Below are 18325 nucleotides of genomic sequence, written 5' to 3'. Positions count from 1 at the left end.
GCCCGGAGCCCTAGTGACCTCACAAAGCTCTGCGGGCTGCCGACCAATCAGCAGTGCGGCCTCCCGCCCCCACCCCCCAGTCATCAGGCCAGGCAGGAGCCCTTTAGCTTAACTGGTTCAGGCTGAAAAGGGTTCCCCACTTCCTGTTCAGGCCCCCCCACTCCTGGGTGCAGCCCCTCCCTCTATCTCAAGGCCAGGGTCTTCTGAGGCCCCGTATCCTCTAGGCCCAGGGTCCGCCCCTCATGCACTCTGTCAGCACAGTGCCGGTTCCAAACATGGGTTGAAGGGCAGCTCTGTCCCTCTGTGTCAAGATGGCACCCGGCAGTGGTCACAGGGGTCAGGGTAATCTGGTCAGATTAGTCAATCCTTAATGCTGTACAGGAGAAATTCTCTTTCTCTCTTCTAAGTACATGCTATCAGCACATTTTTCAAAGACCCATTTTGAATTTCCTTAATTTAGGATCACAAAGCCCACCTTTCTATTCATTCCTGAGTATCGCAAGGTCTGCTGTTTCCTACCTGTCTCCGGGCCATCTCTCCGGGAGCTACCACAGCAAGGCTGTCTCCTCTGCTTGGTGTCAGGAATTCTCATTACACTGACCTGAGTATCATGAAGTTTCATCTCTTCTGATCGTCAGGAGACAGCGCCTCACCTACCAGAGGATGACAAATGCTCCCTCACATACCGGCACATTAACAAGTTTCACCTCCTCTGGAAGAGGAGGTCACATCTCTACCTGCATGCAGGGCAGCCTCCCATCCTCTACCTGAATGTAAGTTCTCAACTAGTCCGTCCGTCGGCAGGGCGCTCCTCTCCTGAGTGTCGGGCACCTCATGTCCTGAGTATTAAGAGTTTTCAGATTGTCAGATGATCTTTAATCCTCTAAATATGAATGTCCTACTTTCTCATCTCACACAACTGTCGGGAGGTCACATCCCCCTTAACTGAATATGCAGCAGGTCTTAAATATCTTATCAGACTATCAGGAGCTATCATCTCCTCTTCCTGAATGTGAGGATGTCTCTTTTCTTCCATCTCAAGGCCAAAGGCCACATCTTGACCACCGAGTGTCACTTTGTTGCGTCTTCTCTACCTGAGAACCAAGAGGTCTTACATCCTCTACCTGAGGTCAGGAGGTACATCTCACCTCCACGAGTGCACCGAGGCTCCACTTGCCACACTCAGGTGCCTGGAACTCTCCCGTCATCCACCTGGCTCCCAGGAAGTCTCCTGCGGCCTACTGGAGTATAGTCTCCCTCCCTACCTAAAAGTCATGAGCTTTTATCTTCTCTACCTGAATATCACAAGGTCTCCTTTACTTTGTAAATGTCTGACATTCTCATCTCAACTCCCTGACTGTCTGAAGGTCTTCTGTCTCCTTCCTGGGTATCTGGAGGTCTCCTGCACCTGAATGTCAGATCTTGCCTTTCGTCTCTTCTGCTATGTCTGGAGGTTCCAACTCTTTTCTCTTAGCAACCAACGGGGCTCCTCTTCCCTATTTGAGTGTAGCAAGGTCTTGCCTTCCCTACCTGCATGTCCAGTGTCTCATCTCCTCTATCTAATGTCAGATGTCTCTCTCCCACTAGATAGTTGTCCAGATACCTCCTCTTACTACCTAATTGTCAAGAAGCTCCCATGTTCTGTACATGAGTGTCCCCAGATCTACTCTTCTTACAGGTCAGAAGCTCTTGCCTCTCCTATTACTGGGTGTAGGATTGCTGACAATATGGACTCCGTCTCTGGCCCTCCATCTTGTTCATGTTTGTTCAGTGACCTCCCTTGGGGCTGTGTGTTCCGGGCCCCTTGGAGATTGATATACACCCCTTAGAAATGCCTACCAAGTCCAAGCTTGCTTTCGTGCCCCCCCAAGAATCTGCTGGAAATAACACAGTCTTTCCCCTTGTTGAGGCACAGGTAGTGGCCCAAGATCTAATTAAAGGTTGCACGTGAGTCCCCTGATCTCACTACCTGCCCTTCTGCATGCCCCTCATTGTATGAAACCTGTCAACTATGCAGTCATCCACCGCCCGATCCACCTGAACAAAACTCTGTGTGAAGAGGGGCGTCTGGCTGACTCAGTCAGTAGAGCGTGCGACACTTGATCTCAGGGCTGTGAGTTCAAGCCCCGTGTCGGGTGTAGAGCTTACTCAAAATTAAATCTTAACTAAAACAAACAAACAAACAAACTCAGAGTAAACAATATGTAGTGGCCGGCTTGGTTTTCCAGTCTCAAAGTGCCTTCTCAGTTTGTGGAATACTTTCCTGTCCCTCCTCCACCTTCTAACAGTGGCCCAGGACACCTTATCTTTGTTTAGCAGGGAGTGACAAGACCTTATCCCCCCCAATTAGTGGCAGGATAATTAATTCCCTTGAGCTTTGATATGCATTCTTTACCTTCCTGCCAAACAATAAGTTTTATGTCCCCTAAAGGAATATAATTGGGTTTCAATAACATCAACTATGTGAGTATCACAAGATTTCCATCACTGTTACCTGCATGTCAGGAAGACGCTCTCTTTTCTACCTGAGTGTAAGGAGCAATCTCTCCTAGGAAAGTTTCAGGGCTCTTGTGCACTTTACCCGACTGATAGGATTTCTTACTTCTCAGACCTGAGTATCACAGAACATATTTCTTCTACCTGATTTCACAAGGACTATGCTCCTGTGTTTAAGTGCCCAAGGCCTTTTTTTTTTTTTTTTTCTTTTAAGCCTTCATGTCAGGGATCTCCCCTCTTCTACCTGAAGTTCAGGAAGACCTATTTCACCAACTTGAGTTGCAATTCACCTACTGAGTGTTAGGAGTCCTCACTTATTTTAGCTGAGTGTCAGATTGTGCCTAATAAAGTAACCAAAAAGGCTTTAGAATTATAGCTTAAGAAATAGCAAGAAGCATTCAAGAAGTGATAATTGAAGTTTTGACTATTTAAGAAAACACCTCTTCAGGTGTTTTTACAGGATTTTGATGGGCATAAAATTGATATGGTATTTAGGTTCATAAGAATCATTTAACAGAATGATGCCAACATTTATTTTAATGCTAATATGTATGATTTTCTAGAAATCACAACCTTTGCAACTATTTAAACGTATGATGAAAATGTTAGTTATAAGACTCAAGATGAAAAGTAGCACCTAGTTTTTCAAGACATCTAGGGTTATTCAGTGACAAAGTTGAAGGCCCAATGTCTAGATTCTAGAAGACAACTACTGTCTGACTCTGCAGAGTAACACTCACTTCCGATTCCAGAAGGGGCTGCCTGTCAGTACCTGCCCCCATAGCCACCACAATGGGTTGAGGGATAGGAACATGGCCCACCAAGTTTAATTGTGTCCCTAACAAGCATCTCACATAAGAGTGACTTCATTTGGGTTCTCCACGCTGTTCCAGAGCACAAGGGAGAGAGGCAGGAAGGTACCGGACAGTTAGGACTCTGGGGCCAGAAGAAGGGATGCCAATGGCTACTAGGGGCTTGACTCAAGCCAAGATGAAGCTCCCAGCACAGGGGGCAGGACAAGGGCCTCCCCGTGCCCCCCCCCACCTCCCTCCGTCCCTCCCTTCCCACCCCCACATGCCCCCCTGCTTACTCCAACCTGCTTCCTACCCCTCACATCTGAACTCCTACCCCCGCTCCCCTGACCAGTCCAACTCCTACCTCATCTTTCCTCACCCTTTTCTCTAACCCTTGAGGCTCCCACCTCAGCCGTTCTCCGGCGAGGCCCTCGGCAGAATGGACATGTCCGTCCACCCAGCCCAACTTGTTCACAGGGCCTCAGGCAGCGGTGGTTGGGGTGAGGGAGAGTTGGGGCTGCAGCCTCTGCTCCAGGCCCCAGAAAGAGTGTTGGTGAGTTGCTTAGGGCCCCGGAGAGGATATGTGGAGGCCTTGAAGAGACCCTAGCCCTGAGCGCAAATGTCTTTGCCCCAAAGCATTTGGGGCTGCAGCTCCCTAGTCCTGAACGTGCAGAGAGGATTTCGTCTGCCACGTCTGCTCTCACAGGCGCTGAAGGTTCTGAGTTGTCTTCTGATGCATGAGGGTGGGGATATTCATTTTCTCCCCCAAACCCCTTAGGAGCCAGAGTGGGTGGTGCCGTTTCCATGGAAGGCTTGTTGCCTCTGCCCTTGCTCTTCCTCTTCCTCCCTTCTGTTGAAAAGTTGTACTTACCCCAAGCTCTGACCCAGACCCAGAGAGACCCAGGGCTCCTGGCGCAGAGGATGCCCATCCCCCACCACCCAGGCTCAGGCTGAGAGTGAGGCAGGAGTCTCGCCTCCGCCCCCACATTTACACCCTCCCAGGTTCTTACTCCTTGATTTCCCTTATGGCCTCTTCTGTATGACGACCGCAGTGTCTGACTTGAAAATGAACATTAGAAATTTGAAAAAGTTGAAACTTTGAGGTTGCGGGGCTTTCTAGATAGCCTGCAAGCCTCTCAGGGTCCAAGCCTCACAGGGCCTTGCCCTCCCTCCCAGGCCATCCAGGCCCGCATTTGCTGCCTCAAAGCACCAGTGGCTGCCTCCACGCCCTCTGGTAAGACACCAGTCTGTCTGTCTCTCACCCGCTTCCCTCCCTCTGGGATCTCCACACTTTCCTGGTGGCATCTCCCCCTGGTCCCACCCCAACCATCGATAACCCAAGTCCACGTGCACGTTTATCACTGTGTCATATCTGTACTCCACCCTGACCCAGTAGGCACTGTCCCTGCCAAGACCTGCCAGGTGACGGATGTCTCAGGCGTCTGCCACCACATGGCTGCAGCCCAGCCGTCTCCCAACTCCCCCTGGGCCTCCCGGGCCCACTCTGTGGGAAGACGTCCATCCATCCACACTGTTCGTCCTCCCGTCCATCCTTGAGGTGCCTCTCCCCTTCCTGTGGGAGGGCCCCGCCCTGCCCCGTGCCACACTAGCCTTACCACATCACTGGGTGGCAGCAGCCGGCTGCTCACGTGACTGTCAGCCGGGGGCAGGCGGGGGAGAGAAGTAAAGCCTGGACAAGGGCAGTAGCTGTGGGGGCAGGACAGCAGGGACAGACATGAGAGGGTTCAAAGACGGGAGCAGCAGAATCCAGAAACAAATGGACATGGGTGGGGAGATGGGGCGGGGGCCACAGAGGACAATGGGACTTCTACCTCAGGAGGGCCGTGCTCAGTGAGCTGGCGAGCAGAGAAAAGCTTCCAGCTCAGGAAGCATGGGCTGGGGCCCAGCAGGGGTCCGGGAGAGACGCGAAGAGAAGCCTGGCATGGGGGTCAACAAGGAGACGGAGACGGGGATCTGAGGGTCACCAGTGAATGTGGCCGAATGCTCGTGTCAAGGCTGAGGAGGTTTGTCCCGCCCAAAGGACAGCAGTCTGTGCTCCCGGTACCTCCTCAAACAGGCAACTGAGAGACAGTTTCATTTCTTATAAATTTATTACATAATAATATTATAATAATTATTATCAATAATAATAATATAAGAAACATAGATCTCTGTGGGGTGTATCACAACGTCAGGGTCAGGAGGCCTCAGGACTGGAGCAGGGGTGAAATCCCCCGGATGGAACTCCATACAAAAGGAGGGGTGAAGCGGGACTGACCCTGTAAAGTTAAAAACCCAAATTGAACGGAACCAAAAACCCACAGGTGAGTGTGAGACTGAGGGTGTATGTGGCAGTCTGTTACAGTGACTGCTGCTGTGTGTGACCTGGTCTGTCGGTGAGAGGGTTACTGGGTGTGACTCTGCCCAGGGAATGGGGCCGGTGGGCCAGGGCGGGGCAGGCGGGCACAGACCGGCGTGCCAGGCCCCTGGGCTGTGAAAACTTCAGTTTTCTGTTGTTTTTTTTTTTATTTTATTAAAAAAAGCTAGAAATATAAACAGAAACTTGTGAGTGACGTGGATGGAGCTTAGTCCAGACTCCAAACCCTAGGTTTAAAAACGTCCCAGGGCCCCCCACCCCACAGGTCATTGCTGAGTGTGAGGAGTCACAGTAAGGGGGGCTGGGGTGCCCTCTGGGGTCTCTGCCTCTCCCCAGGGCTTGCGGTGGCCTGACTCTAGGGGTCCTCTAGGATCCCCCCCAGAAGCCCAGTTGTGGGGGGGCACTGCCTCCAAGGGCTCTTGGGAGCCTGTCCAAGCAGCGGAGCCTCCCCGAGGAGGCCCGCTCGGGCTAGACTCGGCTCTGACAGGACGGGCTGGGCAAACAGCAGGTCCTAGGGTGCCTCTGACTTTCTTTGGAAGTGGAGATGGGGTGCTTTCACAGGCACACACCCATACATGCACCCTGTGCACACTGCTGAAGCCCCCACACTAGTCCAGAGTGGCCCGTCGGGACCACACTCCAGTCAGGCACACACAGGGCTCCGAAGCACTCAGCCGCACCCAGAGTTTCACACACTCGCGCGTGCGCACACACACACAGGGCAGGGACAGGAGACTTTGGGATCTGAGGCAGGGAGGCTTCTCTGCTGTGGTTGCCCAACAGTGTGGGGAGGAGGCTCGACCCCTCCTGGGGAAGGGACCCTGTGAGGGACTTGGCTGGGGCGGATGCCAGGGCCCTGCCCCTCCCCAGGGCAACCGTCTCCCAGGCCACCTGACCTTGCTAGTGCCCAGCAGGACTCGCTGCCTGCCGCCCCTCCTCCACGCAGCACCTGAAGGGTCGGTGGGGCACACTATAGCTCAGCGAGGGAAGAGGGCCGAGCTGGGGCCCCAGGGAGGGCTACGAGGACCCTGGCCAACCCCAGACCAGCTGGAGCGTCCCCCGCCCCATGTGGGGTGGCAGTGGCAGTGAGGGGCCAGAGATGGAAGACTGGGCAGCAGCAGCGGAACCAGTGGGGGGGGCTGTAGGGGAGGGGAAGGGAAGCTATTAAGGACAGAGATATTTGTTCCTTTTCTCGTTCCAAATATAGAGTGGATTAAAATATGCAAAACAGGGGGGCTCCTAGGCCCCCAACCGAGAACCCCAAGTCTCCCCCCTCCCCCCGAGTCACCAAGGTGTGTCCTGACCTCGCATGCTGGACTAGGTCCCCCCCTCTGGGAGAGCAGCCGTGCGAGAGATGGTCAGGCTGGAGCACCCCACCCCGAACCCTCTCCCGCTCCAGCCTCGCTGGCCCTCGCCCTTCCTGACCGTGTGCTGGGTGGGACTCGCCGGCCGGGGAGGGCACTAAGCAATGTACAGGGCATGTCTCCGAGCAACAGCAAACAGGACGATTCATGCAACATTCCTGGCCCGGGCGCCTTTGTGGGGGGCAGGCCGAGCCCGCGGCCCGGGGGTGGGGGTGGGGGGCCCTGCCGGCAGGGCGCGGCTGGGACGTGGGGAGGGGGCGTCAGCTGCCGTCCAGCTGCCTGAGCGCGCGCTCGATGTTCATGCGGTGGCCCACGCGCGTGACGCCCAGCTCCACGAAGTCGTCCTTGGTGAGCGCCGGCAGGTGCGCGCCCTCGATTTCGTGGTCCTCGAAGCGGTCGCGGTGCTCGCCCAAGTGGATGCTCTCCAGCCAGTCGCCCACGTCGAACTTGCTCCAGAGCTGCAGCGGCTTTTGTTGGAAGGGCCGGCGTGGGCCGGGGGTCCCGGGGCCGGGGCCGGGCGCTGGCGAGGGCAGCGGCGACGGCGAGGGAGAGCGGCTGCGCGCGCTCACGCTGCGCACCACAAAGCGCACCTCCTTCGGCTCGTGCGGGATGGAGAGGCTGGACGACTTGAGGATGGTGGGAGGCGTGAGGCCGAAGGGCCGCCCCGCGCCCCCCGCGCCCGCCCCCAGCCCCTCCACCCGCTCCAGCGACGCGGGCTTCACCGGGCTCGGGGCGCGCCGCGCCACGGGGTAGCGGCCGCCGGGCCGCACCGGGTAGGAGGCCCCGCCGCCCGGGCCCCCAGGGCTGCGCTGCGCTGAGATGGAGCTCAGCTCACCGAGGCTGCTGAAGAGCCTGCGGAGGGAGAGGGGGTCAAGGCCAGGTGAGGGGCGCCAGGAGACATGGGGGCAGGCAGAGGGGAGGGGGGCCCCGTGGCCTGGAGGACGCAGGTTGGGGGTGGGTACTGGGGCTGGGCGGTGGGTAGCCTTAAGGGCCACAGGAAGAAAGAAGGGTGGGATCCTGTGGTCATGATGGGGCCCTTTTGTTTGGCCCCCAGGGTCAGAGCCAGGGCCCTGCTGGGAGAGATGGGGACTAAACTGAATGGAATATAAAGAATAAACCCAGAGGGCCCCTTCACTCCACGGGGGAATCCAAGAGCAGCCCAGCAGAGGAAAGAGCCTCTCCCGGGGCTCCTCCCTGTCAGCCTCCGTCACTGGCTCTGGGCACTGCCCCATCCGCCCCCTGCCCTGGAGGGCAAGGCTCTGTCAGTACCTCTCACCACTCCCACACACAGCTCTGCTCTCCAGAGGAGACCCAGAGAAACCTGGGCGGGCTGCAGGGACGGCTGAGTCGTGATAAAGACTGGTGGCTGCACAGACTGACCAAGTCCATGAGTCAGAGACAGACACCAGGCAGCGTTCATGCCCACACAGAGCAGCAGCATGTGCAGGTGTGAGGCAGCGACACGCCCATGACACTCGGCCTCCCTGCACAGGACAGCACCCACACGTGTCACAGACATGCAGCAGCAGTGGCAGGAATGGCAGCAGCTTGCTCACGACAGGGACACAGCAGCACACATGTGCGCGCACACGCACACACAAATGACGCCTGTCTTCCCAACGTCACCTGACAGGACCGCAGACCTGCAGCCCCTCTCCAGCATGGCCATGGTGGGAGGCCTACCTGGGGGGACCTCCGGAGAAAACCCACTCCCCGCTCCCACCCCCCTCCTTCCCATCCCTATCCCCGGTTGTGCCCAGGGGAAGCCTCGGGAGGGGGGGTGGGGCTGTCGGTGGGACAGAAGCCTCACGAAGCCAAGCAGAGCAGAGACCAGGGTGGCCAGGTGCAGCTCCTGGACAGTGAGAGGCATGGGATGGGCATGCTCACTTACACAGCCGGCGCTCAGGACCACCGCGCAGCTAGACAGAGCAGCCACATGCAGATGGGCAGGAGAGAGCAATGAGAAAGAGTGTTAGCAGCCCAGGCCCACACAGCAGGCACATGGCCCACAATCGCAGCTACGGTATGGCAGCCAGGTACAGGTCTCCCTGGCCAGACACCCACGGGGGAGGAACTCCGGTACAATGGGAGACAGCGAATCTGGGGCAGTTGGGGACAGGGAACTGCAGGACCCACTTGGGTGGATCTGGGTGGGCTCCTGGTCGGCCTGTGTGACCTCCGCAGGCTTTCCTTGTACCGCTGTGTGCGCAGTGCTCAGCAGACACCTGGCACCTGGTGACACTTAATGTCCCCTTACAGTCTCTGCGGCCTGACTGGCCTCTCCAGCTGCCATCCCACCTCCCTGTCCCTGCCCCTGCCTCAGCTGGGCTAAGGACCCTCCCCCGGGTGCCTCCATCCACCTCTGCACTACCCTTACTGGCGCCGGTCTGGCACCACGCAGGGCACCCTCAGCATCCTTCCGCCCTTCACGCAGGCACTGTCTCTTCATCTCCCACCTGGGCAAGCTCAGCCTCTCCCTAGAGATGCAGTTCTGTCTGTCCCTCCCACTCAACCTCAGTTCCGGTTTCCAGCTTCCATCACCTTCCACCTCTTCTCTCCCCTCAGCCTCTCTCCCTGCTGCCTCCCCACCCAGTGCTCAGACCCAAAGCAGAGCCTCCTGAACCCAGGCCTCCCTCCCCCCCCCTCCCCCGGGGGAGAGGGGCTCTAAGGACACCTGGGGCGGGATCAGGGGACAGCCACCAACCAAAAGAAACCCTCACTGCTCCCACCACACCCGACCTCCCTGGCACCACCTGGGCTTTGGGACAGAGCGGGTCGGCAGTGAAGGGGAGAGGGAAGATACCCAAGGGGATGCTGCAAGGGGGTGGTGGGTGCCCAGGTGGCGGTGACTGCTAGGGAGATGCTGGGGTGGGGGCTGCAGTGCCGTGTAAGCTGCTGAGAGGATGGTGCCCAGTACAGCCCCACCACAGCTCTCACACAGCGCCCCGGGCCTGAGGACCTCATCTCAGGAGGGGATCCTGCCTCGCCCTACCCCAAGAGTTAAGTTTCAGTGGAACCGTGTGGCTGTTCCATGGAAGCATGCAGACAAGTTGGCAGCACCACAGCCACACTGTGAAGGCAGAGAGAACAAGACAGGTGCTGGGGAGTGCAGTGGAGATGCTTGGCCTGAGCCCAGACCCTGCTCTGGGCTCCAGGAGGCCCTTCTGGGCAGTGCCGGAGCCCCCCTTCCTGGCAGAGGGGTGAGCTGGGCTCTAGCAGCACTCAGGAAGACCCTCCTGAGGAGAGGTGCTGGGTGCCAGGAGATAGGCACCTGCCAGAGAAAACACGACTGATGCCAGGAGGTGCCATGAGTGAGGGAATGAAGTGCCATATTCCACTGGGCTGGGAAGGGGGGAGAAAGCCAGAGCTAAGGATGCCCAGAGCACGGGAGACATGGCAGGAGGCCTACAAGAAGAGCGTAAAGAAGTCTATGCCCTCCCAAGGCACAGCAAGGGTACCCCTGGCCGGGTGTTTGCCCCTCCTCTCCTTCCTCTTGCAGAGCGGGGAACTGCCCACACCATCCCCTGAGCAGGAACCCCAGCAGCATCCATAGCCAAGCGTCCACACCACTTCTGCACAACTGTCACTGTCCACTGCCACTCTCAGCTGACGCCTCCCCAGCCATGGTGTGGCCGCATCACAGCGCCCGCCAGCCTCCCAGAGGGCCTCTGCGCCACCCGCCCCCTAACGAACGGTACCTCACCGGGCACCCCTGAATGCCGTCAGCAGCCTCCTCCAGATGGCTCGGCAAGGCTCCACGGCCCCGGACGTCTCTTCCACCAACGTCTGAATCTGGGACTGTCTTGCTGCCTCGTGATTCCTCAGCCACTGAGGTCGGGCCTTGCCCCTCCCCCCACACCCCTACAGTTCCCAGGCTGTAGCAGGACCCCTTGCTGACCTTTCCTCCACCCCTTCCTTCCTAGATGGGTTTTTTGGGTGCTCCTCTTGCCACACACTTCCTCCTGGGCCACGTGGTCCACTCCTGCCCTTGACTACGGCTGATGTGCCCCAAATGCCACATGTGATCCCAGTCTCTCCTGAGCCCTAGACCTCTTCTGGGCCTCCAAACATGCTCTCCCTTCCCCTAGTCCTCCCCACACCAGAGACCTGGGAGCCACCATCAGCTTCTCCTTTTCACGGAGGTCTCCCAGCATTAACCCAGGCCCTCATCCTCATCCCCTCGGCCGCCTCAGGGTCCAGACATTTTCACTCAGGACCTCTCACCTCATTTCCTCACTGTCCACTTGACTCTAAGTACCTAGCACAAAGCTAGGATGTCATCGAACAAAAATAATGTGACGTGTTCCCCCCCCCCGCCCCCAGACTTGACTGCCTGTTGGCCCACTGGTACCAACAGACAGGAAAAAGTCCAAGCTCTGGTCCCGGTCTCTGTCCTGGGCCTCCTACCACTGCATCCATGCAGGGTGGGTCTGGGCCTCGTGGGCTTTTGCAGTCCGGGAGCTCCATTCAGGGAAATAACCCTCAACAATAGCACAATGCCAGGTACAGACTTAGAAACTTCGAAGTGCACTCTCCGCTCATGGCGTCTCCTGCCTTTTGCCATCTCACTGCCCATATCCACTCATAGCTCTAACCTCAATGCACTCCAAGTGCCTCTACATCCCCTCGTCTGTGACCACTTCCTGCTCCCCCAGCATAGTTCAGGGCTCCTGAAGCACGTGACCCAGTTTCGTGTGACCTGCAAGGACAAAGCACATCCTGGCCCCAGTGCTCTTGCATCAGCTGTCACACCACAAGTGTCAGCCCAGGTTTTAGAAGAAGCCCCGCCGGCCTTGAGATACCTGCAGTGACGCAAGGTGGCATCCAGGTCCCTGCCACGCATGTTAGTAGAACAGGGTCCACAGAAGGTCCCCAGGGCGGGGTTTCTACCCCATCATTAAGGCATGTGCGTCTTCTGCAAGACACTTATTAGTGATCTGCCAAAGGAGCTGAGCCCGAACAGGTTTGAGACCACGGCACAAAGCACATCAAGGGGCTAAGAAGATGCAGGAAAGACACCCCTTTCACTTTGTATTCCCAAAGCTATTTCACCATGAACTTTTTTCTACAGAACCAGATGTGAGGGGCAGACAGATGTAAAACTGAGAGCCACGGCAGACCCGAGGGTTTCTGTGGCGCTCAGGGACACCATGGACTTGAGACCACATGTGGGATCCCAATCCGACTGTGGATCGTGGAAGATGAGTGGAGCTGGGTACAGATGTGAGCCTCAAGGCCCATGGTAGGGCTCTGGGAAGATGGATGTCCTGTCTATACCAGGGCTAGGCATGAAGCGAGAAGCTAGAGCAGGTGAATGGTCTAGGATCGATGTTCCAAAAATGCAGACGTCCGTCCAGGTGGCCAAGGCCATTACTCTGGGGCCTCTGCCAAGAACGGTCCTGGGAAGGAAAGAGCCTCACCCAGACACCAGGACATCCCACACCTTGAACGTTTCTCATAGAGACAGTATCACCAGCAGTTCAGGACTAAATGAGAGATGAGTGCTAGATTCCAGCCACAGTGAGTTGCAAACAAGAGCTGCCCAGCAGCGCTGGTGGGCACCACTGCTCCTGCCAGCCACACGGAGGGCTGACTCTACACGCTCACAGCAGCCCCTGCTCAGCCCCCAACTCTGGCCAGAAGTCAAGAGTGGGCAGTGAGGTCCAGGCCAGAGGGCCGTGGTCTGAGGGGGAGCGCAGAGGACGAGAGGAAGTGTAAACAAGCAAAGGGAGTACAGATGGAAGTGGGAATAGGAAGGCAGGGAAGAGAGAAGACTCCAGGAAGCTGGGCTGATGAGGTGGCGCTGCGTGGACCCGAGGATAAGTGATTTCAGAACACACGTGCTATTTGCGATATACACAGTCGATAGATGATGGTGTCGGTCTATGGAATAAACAGGCCTGTGTCGCTATGTGAGAGACCACTGCACAGAAGCCCAGGGTCTGTCACCAGAAGGGGCTTAATGACGGAGCCTCCAGATTACAGTGAACAGAGAGTGGGGCCTGAGGCCAGGCAGATACCACCACTTACCATCTCCAAAAGACCTCTTTAGAACTTTAACTTTATTGTCTGGAAAATGGAGAGTATACTGTCGTCCATCTAATAGAATGGCTACAGAAGTGAAATAATATGACCTGACATTTTCTAGTGCAATATCTGGCACTTTTATTTCCCACAAAGGGCCTGGCTGAGTGCCCACTTCAGGAGTGCCCACTTCATGAGAACCCACCATGCTGCAGCCCTGAGCTTGGTGCTTCAGTGTGTCACTGTCACCATCTCACAGGTGACCGACTGAAGTTCACAGTGGCTCGTCCACAACTACAGAGTTCAGATGCAACTAGCTGAGAGTTGGTATCCAGGGCCCTCTGACCCCTGGCTGATGGCAGGGAATGCAGCAAACTGCCGATGTTGGTGAGAACATGTCATGAGGGACTTCTGTTGCTTTAGGTTTTCCAGCATCTGGACCCCGGTAACAGCAGCTGATTTTCCTCCGGAGAGCCACCCTCCCTCACTCTCAGTGCATGTTTGCTAGGTGGGCTGGCCCAATGCCCTGGCTCCCAGGAGAGCACAGGACTCAGGCCTGGCCAATGGCAGCCTTACATCATCCCTGACCTGATCCCGCCGATTCATCCAGGGGGAAGCAGGGGACCCACGTGAAGCCAGTCAGAGGTTGGACTTTTGCAAGGAGCGCCCAGGTCAAAGAGGCTCCCTTTCCAGTGCACCTGTGGGGTAGGTGGGGTGCAAAGCTGGCACCTGCTGGTCTTGCCCTGCCCCATCCCATGTCCAAATCGGAACACGAACACGGGGTCCTGGCACAATCCAGAGCCATGGGACAAGAGACATTTCCCTGACAGTGGAGAAATGCTGAAGGTGCCCAGCCACCCCACGGGAGCCAGCAGAGCAAATGACAAGACCCACGCTCGCCTGAGCCTGATCAAGGGGTCCAACAACCAGTGCATCTGAATCGGGTGTCTGTCCATCCTTAGGATGGTATTAGTCCTAAGCCCCATCCCTAGATTACAGGTCACAAAAGACAGTGCTTGCATTTAGCTTAGTTCTTTCGTCTGTTTAGCAAATGTTTATTGAGGGCCTGCGCTGTATCAGGCACTGTGCTGCCCACCTTAAATGGCTTTAATTTTCACTGGGACCAAAGGACACAGAGGACGGAGGGGGTGGCAAGGGAGGAGAAGCAGAGATGAAGACAGGGGTTGGTGGGGGTGGGTCAGGGAACCCCCGCCCTCAGGGCTGACGTCAGGTCCTGCAGCGGCCCAGGCCCTGCGCTACTCATTAGAAATGGATAGCCTGGTCATGCCCATAATGCCCACCCTCAGGGCACCTGCAGCATTGCCCTGCTAGAGAGAAGGCTTTCACATTCAGCTGGGAGTTGGAAGAGGCAAAAAGGGGAGAGGGCCCCAGAGCGAGCCCCTGAGACGACAGGAGCTGAAGGACAATATTCCTGGACCACTTCGGGGAGGCACCGTGAGCCTCCCAAGCCCCCACGTTATCTTTTGAACCCTTAACTGGAAGAAGGCAAGTCAGACAAGCCCTTGTGAATAAGACTGAATCCCTCACTTTGTGATCTCTGCCTTCCAAGGCTGACAGGAAAGGGCCCACTAGGCTGGTCTTCAGGGAGCAAGAAGGAGGCCAGGCAGTGGTCCCCGCCCGCCCCCCCCCCCCCCCCCCGCCAAAGCCAGAAGAGGGAAGAGGGCCTTAAGGGTACAGAAGGCAAAGGCAGCTCGAAAAGGGCAGATAAGGGCCAGCCAGGGGGTGACCAGCTCTGCCTCAGACCAACACCAGTGGGCAGGACCCACCTCTCCCACCAGCCCCCATGGAGCCCACGGGCCCAAGGGGGGGTCCCCTTGAGGAGCAAAGCCTTGGGAATGGGATCCTCAAGGAAATATCCAAGGGACCAGCCCAGGGGCTCTGGCAGCTCTACCAGAGCAGCATCCAAGCCCCTTGCTCAGCGCCCCCCTCACCCGCACTTCCAGGGCACAACGTAGCCTCTTCACGTCCCCACCCTAAGCAGGAGGTGGGACAGGCAGACAGACAGAGGAACAGGGAAGGTGCAGAGAAGGCGAGAGGGCAGACGGAGTACGGAGAGGCGGTGTGACTTCCCCCTAAGGATAGCTTCTTAGTGCACTTTGAAAAGCACACGCTGGAGTCTGTGTTTAAGGGGCTCTGAGGCAGAGCTTAGACACAAACGTTTCTGGGGCAGAACACCAGGAGCTGGTGGTGCGTCCCAAGAGGAAAAGGAGTCCACGTATTCTACGCCTCGGAAGGAAGCAAGGCAGGAGGCAGCTACAGGAAAGGTGGCACCGGCCATGTGGCCACAGGGGGGATGGGGTTGCGGGCCCACAGGCTCACAGAGAAGCTGAACAGTGGGGGAGGGGAGCGGGCTGCAACTCCAGAATGGAGCACAGAACAACCCATGACAGGAGAGGCAGCTCTGGTCGGGAGCAAGAGAGTGAGAGCGCACACGAACCCCCGAGGCAGGGCGTCTCCGGGAGGGCTGTGGAGGTGCTCAGGCCCCGTCTGGGTCTCTGATGGGTGCCCAGCTCCCATTCCTAGCACCAACAGGGATGGAGAGAACAGCAGCCCCGAGATTTTTCAGATCCCTGAACGAGACGTTTGTCTCAGACAGACAAAGCAAGGGCAGGCAGAGGACAGAGGTGGACGGAGGCATGCCACAGACAGGAAAGGGGTGGGACAGAATGGACTGGGGAGGGAATGGAGGAGACCGTGGATGCACAAGAGGAGAGACATGGGAGGGGGTTCATGGACACAGGACAGGACCCTCCCCACACTGCCCTGCTCACCGAGCTGCCGCGATGGGCGACTTCTTGGCAGGGTCCAGCAGGCCGCCCAGGCCACCAACCGGCTCTTCCCCCAAGGAGCGTGTGTCTTTGTTGAGCTGCTGCAGGCGAGAGCTGAGCTCACTGATCACAGTTGGTTTGTCATCTTCAGGCCCAGGGAGCCCCCGGCTCTCCACGGGGTCCCCCCACAGCTTGGACCTTCTCTGGAAGAGGTAGCGAGGGCGAGCAGGTCCGGCAACGGAGGCCAGCCCGGCAGAGGCGGCATGGTGCTGCTGGGCCATGAGCTCACTGTCCGAGGACTGCTTCAGCAGCGGGTCCCTGAAGGTCACCGGCCCCTTCCCCAGCGGGGACTTGAGCTTGGGCTTGGGAGGCACTGGTGGCTTCTCGAGTAGAAAAGTGTGTCCATCGGCGAAGGAGGTGTGGGTGTCAGTGAGCTCCCCACTCTCCGAGCTCAGGGTGGACATGCTGGACACCGTGGAGATAGTGCTCGTGGTCTCCAGGTGGGGGTCGCTAGAGCTGCGCGTGTCAGCCTCCTCCACTCCCGAGTCGGCTGCAGACTCCGGGGCAGGAGGTGGCTCGCTGCTCGGCTTCCCTGAGGCCGGGCCTGGCACCGCGGTGGGTGAGGGACCTGGGCCAGGAAGTGGGGTGGCCAGCAGGACCCCATTGGCAAACTCTTCAGGAGGCGGCACCAGCCCAATGCGGGCCAGCTCCTCCCTGGTCTCTTCATCACTGGAGGACAGCTGGGCAGGGGGCAAGTTCACAGCGAACACCAGCTCTGGCTCCTCCTCTGAGCTGCCCTGGCCTGGCCCGGGGTCTGTCGGAGCCGTGCTGCCAGGGGGCTGAGCCCGGGGGCTCGCCAGGGGCTCTGCGACCACTGCTGACTGTGCGGGGGCGGGGGCCAGCTCCGGGGTGCGGGGGCGCTCCTCTTCAGCCCCCAGCCCACTGGGCTCCTGCCCATTGCTGGTGGCATGCACGACAATGAGGCCGGCTGGCCGCTGCAGGGATGTGTCCAGGACGCTGAGGATCATGGACTTCTTGTCCTCTGGCGACTTTCGCTCCTCCCGGGGTGCTTTTTCTGGCTCCCTTCGAGCAGGCACAGGAACCCAGGCGGGGCTCCTTGGGGAGAAGGCTGGGGAGGCCAGCGCCCCTCGCTCAGAGTCGCGGGCCTGTACATCCACAAACAGAGGCCCAGGACGGTCAGCGTCAGGGCTGTGCACAGGCGTAGGGGACCGGGAGGGCGCCTGGGAGGCCAGAGCGCGTTCTCGAGCAGCCAGGGCGAGGGCCAGGGGCGAGCTGGGGTCCAGGGGTTTGCCGGTGAGTGGGTGGATGAAGGTGGAGCCTGAAGGCCCAAGGCTCGGGCCGCTGACCAATGGCTTCAGAGCAGAGACAGGGGAGGGCAGGAGCAGGTCGCGGCCGGCGGTGGGGCCAGCCCCCAGAAGGCGCTCATCGATGGAGCGGGAGGGCTGCAGGGAGGGCAGGTCGGTGCTAGGTGTGCTGCCCTCGATGGCTCCCACCGACAGGAATACGGTGGAGCGGCGCCTCTCCTCCAGCCGCCGGTCCTTGCCCGGGCCAGGACCACCGAACGCGAGGCCGGGGCTTTCCCCGGGGCCGTAGTCAAGGCCGCTTGGCCGCGGCCCACGGTGCGTTGGGGAGGGCTCTCGGGCGAAGCTGCCGCCGCCCGGGCCAGGGCTGCCCACAGCCAGGGCTGCGCGTTCCTGAGCATCTTCCACCTGCAGCTGCTTTACCAGCGGACTCTTGCGGCGCTGAGGCTTGGACGGCGCGAAGATGCTGGCGCTGAAGGCGCCTAGGTTGGCGTAGGGACTGTCGGGGCCCGGAGGCCTAGGCCGCCGCTTAGGACGCTCTGGTGGGGTGGCCGCTGGAGGTGGTCGCGGGGTGTCGCCCGCCTCTGGCGCTGAGTCCTGCAGGATGATCATGGAGCGCGCACGTTTCTGCCGCTCAGGGTAGGGCAGTGGACCCAGGGGCGCGCCGGGATCGTACAAGCCCGCGGCCCCAGCGCCCAGGCGCGCTTCCAGGCCAGGTTTGAAGCTGGAGCGCACTGTGTCGTAGGCACGGCCTGGAGGAGGTGGTGGTGAGAAGGCGGGGGGCGGCCCCGAGTCAAAGTAGTAGGGAGCAGGAGGGGGCGGCGGTGCGGTCTGCGGCGGGGGCGGGATGCCACGGCCCTCTCGCACCGTATCTTGCATGGAGGTGCTCCGCGGAAAGCGTCCCTCCAGCAGGGACGCCAGCTTTTCATCCTCCCCTGCAGACAGAAGGGTCCCGGTGAGACGAGACCCTTGAGGACCGCAGCACCTGCCCTCTGCAGGGGCCAGCCATGGCCCCAGACGCAAGGATTGTGAAGACACCCCCTTAGAAACTGGCAGCAAGTGATACCCAGCCGGTGGACGAGGTGGACGGGGTCAGGAAGAGCATGAAGGCTGGGGTCCGAGAGAAAAGGGGTCAGGGGGAGTCCAGAGCAGGGGATCT

The 18325-nt window shown here is 58.6% G+C and overlaps 1 protein-coding gene across 3 annotated transcripts in view; it reads right to left on the bottom strand.

The window, feature by feature from the left end:
- Positions 1–5808: 5808 nt before the first annotated feature.
- SHANK3 (SH3 and multiple ankyrin repeat domains 3) overlaps positions 5809–18325 on the bottom strand; it is a 48996-nt gene continuing 36479 nt past the window's right edge. For 2 of the 3 annotated variants that reach the window (XM_039235385.1, XM_039235395.1), the window contains 2 exons: positions 15848–18101; positions 5809–7883 (listed from right to left, as the gene is read on the bottom strand). In XM_039235385.1, the coding sequence (XP_039091316.1) occupies positions 7292–7883; positions 15848–18101 (2846 nt within the window). In that variant the 3' untranslated portion in view covers positions 5809–7291. Of the gene's footprint in view, positions 7884–8269; positions 8951–15847; positions 18102–18325 lie in introns of those variants that run through there. The other variant, XM_039235404.1, reaches the window with a different exon arrangement.

The sequence above is a fragment of the Hyaena hyaena genome, unplaced genomic scaffold (assembly GCF_003009895.1).
Source record: "Hyaena hyaena isolate Hyena2069 unplaced genomic scaffold, ASM300989v1 scaffold_4, whole genome shotgun sequence".
In the NCBI taxonomy this organism is placed as follows: domain Eukaryota; kingdom Metazoa; phylum Chordata; class Mammalia; order Carnivora; family Hyaenidae; genus Hyaena; species Hyaena hyaena.
Note: the sequence above shows the minus strand (reverse complement) of the source record. Positions and strands in the feature narration are given on the sequence as shown.